The sequence below is a fragment of the Lolium perenne genome, chromosome 7 (assembly GCF_019359855.2).
Source record: "Lolium perenne isolate Kyuss_39 chromosome 7, Kyuss_2.0, whole genome shotgun sequence".
In the NCBI taxonomy this organism is placed as follows: Eukaryota; Viridiplantae; Streptophyta; class Magnoliopsida; order Poales; family Poaceae; genus Lolium; species Lolium perenne.
The window spans coordinates 94,695,271-94,703,108 of NC_067250.2; the positions used below are offsets into that span (position 1 = coordinate 94,695,271).

General features: G+C 44.2%; 1 protein-coding gene across 1 annotated transcript; it reads left to right on the forward strand.

Moving 5' to 3' along the window:
* Window positions 1-572: 572 nt before the first annotated feature.
* Window positions 573-6,352, forward strand: LOC127316606 (squamosa promoter-binding-like protein 16). The gene is made up of 3 exons (XM_051347050.2): window positions 573-1,502; window positions 4,474-4,604; window positions 5,462-6,352. The coding sequence occupies exons 1-3, from the start codon at window positions 1,063-1,065 to the stop codon at window positions 6,109-6,111; spliced, it is 1,221 nt and encodes a 406-aa protein (XP_051203010.1). The 5' UTR covers window positions 573-1,062; the 3' UTR covers window positions 6,112-6,352.
* The last annotated feature ends 1,486 nt before the right edge of the window (window positions 6,353-7,838 follow it).

The following is a 7,838-nucleotide window of genomic DNA, read 5'->3' on the forward strand; positions in this document are numbered from 1 at the left end:
TCACGCGTGGTAAAAGTCAGTTAAACCGCTATAGCGCCGTTTCGCGCGACTGTTGGAGATGCTCTAAGCACAACTCAGTGACGTTGTGCAAGCTGATCGGGTGTTCACTTTGCATAATTTTAGTTTGTTGGAAGCTACTATTTTCGTACCATGTGCAAGAGTGAGGTGTTGCGAGCCACAATTAAAACTATTATGTGTTTATATGTCCCTATTTTATTGGATATATAGAAAATAATTATATGTTTCAATTTTTTGTGAAGGGTTTCATAATAATTTATGTGACACGTTTTAGTGTATAGATACATTAAAATTAATATAAAGCTAAATTTGTTAACTTGTATATAGTTAAATGTGTACCATAAGAAACTTATAAGAACTCGCAGCAACGCGTGGGCACTTGGCTAGTATATAGTAGTGCATGCATTGCTCGAACGGTCCGAACCCCCAATAATTGACGCGCGCGCCACAAACAAGCCTTCCATGGCAGTGTTAAAGGCGAACATGGCCCATCGCCTTGCTTGTCAGGGATTGAATGGCTGCAACCCCAGCGACACAAACACAAACCACCTCTCTCTCCTCCAGTGCAAGTACTTGTACTGACTACCCCAGCTTCTGGGTGGCCTCTTGGTATTGTTGCTCCTCCTCCGTATCTTTGTTGCTCCTGCTACCCTCCACCACCATTGCTGCATCTGCCGTGTTTTTATTTGGCATCTTTGGTTTGGTGTGGCAATTAACCCACAGACACAGATCCAGTGCTAGTACCAGCTACTGTAGAAGCTGTACTGGCAGCTAGCTAGGCGCCGCCCGCTTGCACAAAAGGGAGGAGAAGCCCCTCGGAATGAGAGGGACAGCGGAGGAAGAGGAGCAGCCAAGCCCAACACACAAGCTTCAGACAGCGACCCGAGGTGCTTGTGTTGTGTGGGTGTGCGCGAGATGAAAGGGAAAGCTCTCAGCTTTGGCCATAACTAGCGATTGCGAGCTACCACTATACACCTAGCTAGGCTAGGAAGACCAGCCAAGCTACGTGTCCTCCGCCGGGCTGCCGGAGTGCTCGTGGTCGGCATGGACTGGGACCTCAAGATGCCGCCTGGGGCATGGGACCTCGCCGAGCTGGAGCACGACGCCGCCGCCGCGCCCGCGGGCGGGCCGGCGTCGGCGGGTGGCATTGGTAATGCCGCCGGCGGGCGGCCGGAGTGCTCCGTGGACCTGAAGCTCGGCGGGCTGGGCGAGTTCGGCGCAGCCGCAGACAGTCGCGGCAAGGTGCCTGCGCCCGCGGCGGCGTCCGCGTCGTCGTCGCCCGGCGCGTCCAAGCGGCCGCGCGCGATGTCGAGCGGCGCGGGGCAGCAGCAGCAGTGCCCGTCGTGCGCGGTGGACGGGTGCAGGGCGGACCTGAGCAAGTGCCGCGACTACCACCGGCGGCACAAGGTGTGCGAGGCGCACTCCAAGACCCCCGTGGTCACCGTCGCCGGCCGCGAGATGCGCTTCTGCCAGCAGTGCAGCAGGTAAAATTCGCTCATTCACCCGCCAAAATTCACTAGACATGTATAATTTGGCAGGCTCCGTTCTGATCCTTGTCTGCTATGTTCATTGATCATTTTTTCTTTCTTTCTTTCTCTCTTTGTTTGAGCATAATTCTGCCTGTCTCATTTCAAGGATGCACATCTTTACCTTTCCCGGCACCATCCCTTTTCGGCCTCTCGTTTTCTCTTGTCACCCTTTATCGTGGCAGCTTGTGTTACCTGAATTATTGCACCGCTTTTCCTTTGTTTCCCCCACTGCTTTTGTGCTGCTCAGAGCTTGTTGGACTGCACCGATTTTCAAGTACGTCAATTCCTCTCAGCACTGCTTTTCCGCTGCTCGGAATCGCTTTCTGAATCCTGACCCCCCCTTCATGAGAATTCAACACTGCACATTTGCATCCAGCTGTCAAAGATCACACAGGCACCCAATGATCATCAGCCGATCACCCAACTGAATCAGTCCCTGTGTGCCTCTGTCCAGTTTTCAGTTGCGCCGTTATATCGTTTTCTGAAGGTCAATTGCGCTGTAACTGGAGATGTGTTTTCTCTGTTTTATGACACTGTTCTGATATCGGCCGGCCGGGCGATTGATGATTACCCCAGACGCCTGTTATGATTTTCTTGTAGTACATCCGTTTCCATGTGCAAACTAGCAAGAAATAGGTGGCCATGTGCATTTTTGCGCCTTTTCCTGTGGATTTCTTGGCCGCGACAGAATGTTTTGCGTGGGACTCGGACTGTCAATTCCTTAAATATGGCAGCCCGCTTTATTCATCACGCGGCAACAACTGCCCTACCACATCTGTGACAGTGAAGCCTTCTGTTTCAAAGCAAAAGCTGGTGCTAACGCCCAAATCTTGAAAGTTTTTAGTACCGCTACAAAGAGCGCCTACTCTGTATGATTGTGGATGCACTTCTGTACAGTACAAGGACAACCTTAGCTTTATATTGTCAGGTTGGCCAGCCTTGCCAACTGCCAAGGGCCTGAACCTTCTGAATGTTTTAGTTTCATTAAAAGGTCAATGTTAGTGACAACTGAAAATGATGTTCTCCAGCTAAATATTAAAAGGATGACACTAACCCATATTATGTGAAATATAGATTGGGTGGATGACCAAGAGAAAAATGAGATATCTAGCATCCTCAGTTTGGACTTCATGGGAAACTGATGAGTGATTTTTTAATTAAGATGAACAATTTGTTAAACATGCAGCCATGCAGGGCAACTACTGTTTGTGATGTTAATGTTTCATAGTTTTTGGCACTATGTTGTGGGGATAGCATTTCTAGGACATTAAAGTAACATATGGTGGTCCTCAGAAAATAAAAAACAAGAACAGTACTATATTTCTATATAATGATAATACCCCTTTTTAGGTGTGCATTTTAAATAGTGAATGATAATTTGCTTGTTTCAGGTGCTTTGGTACCACTTGACCCACTTTTTATCCGAGTTTCACTTCTGCAGTTATCTATCTTTATTTGCATTCATCAGCCTTTTAATTAGAATACTGAAATAATCGTGCTATATGAACTGAACTTGTTAGATCAAAAAAGTTACATCTAATTTTTGTAATTTTTTTACTAGAGTTTTAGTTGTCCATTTCAAAGATAAAATCAGTAGTCCTACACTCCTACTGTACATCCTCTACCTCAGCCTGGACCATCTATGTACTATTATTCTGTATTTGTTCTCTTGAAATATTTCATATATGTGATATTATTATTCTGTATTTTGTTCTCCTGAAGTATTTCATATATGTGATACTATTATTCCTCCTGAAGTATTTCATATATGTGCCATCTTTTCGTAACTTGGGTCACTTTAAAGCACAGTCATGGTTCTTCCAATATTTTTATATCTTGGTGAGCAAAGCAGACAATTCCATTCTACCTTTGCACCTTTATAACTTGATAGGATGCTAATGTGTTCCTCTCATCATGTTTATTCCCTTGATGTACATGAATATCTTACCAAGTGGGGAGAGTTCCCAATGATGATTGCTTCGTTAGTTGTTACAAACTTTATTAATCAAGTGCTTCCATTGTCCCAACAAACTTGCATCCCTCTAAACATATGGTCCAAGCTAAATAGGCTTCGCAATATTTTAGTCTGTCGCCGCCAAATCTTGAATACAATTTTTTTTTCCATGATGAAGGCGCCTAAGCACTGAAAGCAGTGCTCAACAGATGAATTAAGTGGTCCCTTTGTGTACTGTACATTATATATTCCAAGAATATGTATGAGCAATATTAAGTATTCTGACAATATGTAGTTCCGTGGTTTAGTGGGAGCATATTTTAAACTTCAAGTCATGTGTCTAGCTACCTAGGAGTATCTTATCTTGTTATAAAATAAACATAGGTCAGGAATCTCTTATTTAGTTAATAAAATAAGACTAGAATAGTAGAATATGTTGTCTCCTTAGAACTTAGAAAAGAAAGCATCATCCAAGTTATAATCTCTGTTGCCGTGTTCTTTGTAGAAAAAAGGCGCATGATGCCTCATCTTTATATCAGTAAGGATAACATAGTGTTGCTATGTTTCAGATGTATGTTTTTTAGTTATGGAAAATATTTTCCGCAAAATTTTCTCCTTCGTTTTCTTAAAGTTGCTTTCCACCATTAGATTTTGATACTTGGGAGTTGATTTTTTTTTTTTTACTGGAAGACACTTGAGGCGTTGCTTATTCCATTATTTGTAGTGGTAGCTTTGCTTTTGAAAGTAGCTGGAAACACCAAAATGTGAGATGTTTGTAAATCAAGTTTCAGCATGTTATTAAGATTTTATGTCAACTGTTTGCACATTTGCATTGCCTTATCTTCATTTCCTGGTGTTGTGACTTGATATTGATCCTGTGCGCATAAGCAGTAAATAATGTATTGATCTTGCAATTTCTTCATTTCCCTGACTTATATGCAATTGTCTGATCATCAGTTTATGTCTTTGTAGGTTTCACCTGCTTACCGAATTTGACGAGGCAAAGCGCAGCTGTAGAAAGCGCCTGGATGGGCATAACCGTCGTCGCAGAAAGCCGCAGCCAGATACCATGAATTCTGCAAGTTTTATGACAAGTCAACAAGGTCACTTTTTCCTACTGTTCTATTTTTTTTAACAGTGCATACATTGTTGGAAACACGGAATAGTTTGTCAGACATATTTTAACTCATGACTCACCTAGGATGTTGATCTATTGCCTTGACATTCTTCGGTATGTTGTAGCTGTGTAATTACCTGGTAGCCTGTTACTTCACCAGGTTGCGCATTTGTACTTTATTCAGCTATTTTCTTTCTGTAAATTAGTCATGCGATTAGTATTCACAAAGAAGATATCCGGTAATTCAAAGTTGCATGAATAAAACCTTACTTTATCTGTTAATGTACCCCTTTCAAGCTGCGGTTGGATGAATAACACCTTACAAAGAAGAATATTTTGTTATCTCGCTCCATTTGTAACACAAGCCAAAGTTCTAGTTCATTAGGAGAACAACCACCTTTTTCTTTCTGCACAATTAGGGGCTGTTTGGTGTGGGGCTTATTTCGGGCTTTTAGATTTTGGCTTATAAGCCACAAAAGCACCTAGCTTCGGTTTTGGCTTTTGACTAGACACTGTAGCCTGATGATATAAACCAAAAGCACAAATTTAAGTGTCGTGGTTTATAAGCCAAACGACAGAAACAAGCCTAACCAAACATATAAATCCCAGCCAAGTGTAAATGTTGGTTTACCTTTTTGGCGTGCTGATTGAATATTAATTATCATTAGTTTTGGTGCTTAATTCACTTTAAATTAATTGAAGAATTATATGAGGATTCCGTATTGATTCATTCTTTTGGACAATGAAATGGTTGCATAGTAACATGATTTTACTCATTCTTTTGCCATGGGGCAGTTTCATTACCTTCTTGTCGCAGCCAATTGACATTGTCTTGTAATGCAGGAACAAGGTTTTCGTCATTTCCAACCCCAAGATCGGAGCAAAACTGGTCAGGGATCATTAAAACTGAGGAGAGCCCATATTACGCACATCAAATCCCTCTAGGCATCGGCAACAGGCAGCAGTTTGTTGGCTCTACATCTACTTTTGCCAAAGAAGGACGGCGCTTTCCTTTCCTACAGGAAGGCGAAATAAACTTCGCCACGGGCGTGGTGCATGAGCCTTCAGTTTGCCAACCCCTCCTCAAGACTGTAGCTCCTCCCGAGAGCAGTAGCAGCAGCACCAAGATGTTCTCCAATGGGCTGACTCCGGTGCTCGACTCGGATTGTGCTCTCTCTCTTCTGTCAGCTCCAGCAAACTCCTCCAGTATCGATGTTGGCCAGATGGTCCAGCAGACCGATCACATCCCCATTGCCCAGCCTCTGTTCTCTAACCTGCAATTCGGCAGCTCATCCTGGTTCTCACGCTCTCAGGCTTCAACCGGTGCCGTGTCGGCGACGGGGTTTTCTTGCCCCGTGGCAGGAAATGAGCAGCAGCTGAACACTGTCCTAAGCTCGGACAACAATGACATGAGCTACAACGGGATATTTCATGTCGGCGGCGAAGGCTCCTCGGAGGGCGCACCGCCGTCTCTGCCCTTCCCTTGGCAGTAGTTTTCAGTAGCTGTTCTTGCGTGCTTACAGTAGAGCTCCTCCATTCTCCCTAGTGATCAGCATTGTTTTTGTTCATTCTGCACCATTCCTTTTCTTTTCTTTTCTTGTATTCATTTTACTCGTAAGCATTCGTGTGGACTAATTCGGCATAAATTGCTGATCGAAATATTTCCGCATCATGGTGTCAGTTTTCAACAGTCTGTTCCATAATATAACTTCACAATATGTTTTCGCATACTAATTTAGTTTTGCCAAAATGTCTTAATATGAGACAGATGGAGTACTATGCTGTTTTTGTAAACCGTGAGACGCTAGGATTCCAAATCGGTAGTGGATTCTTTTTCTGGCATATCTATCTTGCGTTGGCGCCCCATTTTAGAGTTTGGCACAGGGTTCCCAATTTTGCTGGCCCGGCCATGTTTAGAGGTTTTCGGCTTTCTAGGTCTAGCCACTTTCATGTCGAGGATGAATTGTATCACCTCCAAATTTCCTCGCCTTAAACACTATAGGTCCCTCATAAACCAACAACAATAAGAATATAAAAGTCTTTTTTATGAGCAAGTTGAGTAGGCTTGATATGAAACCCAACAAAAAACACAAGAAACCAATACATGAAAGGGACAGAAAAAGAAAAAGAAATTCTTTTTTCCGAAATGGGAGCATAGCCTTGGCCTCTGCATCAATTAATGCACACAACCATTTATTGCGAATTTTTGAAATTCAGAGTAGAGAGTATAGAAGTTTTACAACTCATGGGTCACACAAAATGTAGATAAAAGGGATATCTATTTTGGTGCCCTTGGTTCCTTAGTTGTACTCAGTTTTCCCCGGCCTGGTCGAAGGCCTTGACCGTTACATGCTGATAGGTGGGGTCGCGTTCGGACGGGTCCTGCATTGCCCGTTATGTGGTGAAGGGTGGGGCTGCATGGAGACACATCGGACCGGACATCTCTCGTTCACTGAAAGCATTCCTGTCTCCCGAGCCTAGAACAGCTCCTACACCGCCCCCTCTGATGCCCCACCGACGTGCCCTCCTACCTTATGTCGTCCCCCCCCCCCCCCCCCGAGTCGGCCACGCCACCGGGCCGCGGAGCCCACTCCGCCTCCGCTAGATCTACCCCTATCGCGGCGGAGTATGCAACGCCGACTGATGTACCGCTTATGGCCATCGACCGCGAAGTAGATTGGGTGGAATCGGAGGGATCTAACACGCGGATTCCATCTGGGTAAGCATTGTTTCCCTTTGCGAATTCATGATAGGCAGTATTTGAGCGTTGAATCGTTGGTTCTCAACTAATTGTCTTGTTTTTCGAATAGGATTGATCCAGTGCTGGCGTTTCAGCTGGCGGTTCTGAACCATCTATATATGGATTTTACTTTCCTTTGGTGGTTGCAACCTCCATTGCTCTCAAATATATGAAAGAAAATTCCTATTCTAAATACCCATGGAGCCCTGGAGATTCAGTTGATTTGCAATATTTCAACAATAGCGAGCACATATTTCTTCCACTAACTTACGACGAGCATCTGAGAATGATTTTCTCTTTGAATGCTGCTGGCCGTTTCGGTCAAATTCGTATCCATGTGCAACCTAAAGTTGTGAACAAGGGAAAGAGGGTTAAAGCATCACCTGGTGGTCAGGCATCACCAGGTGGTCATTCATCATGTGTCTCTGCTAATAGTGTTCGCCCCGACGCTCCTTGTAGGTCCACAACAGTACCATCTCT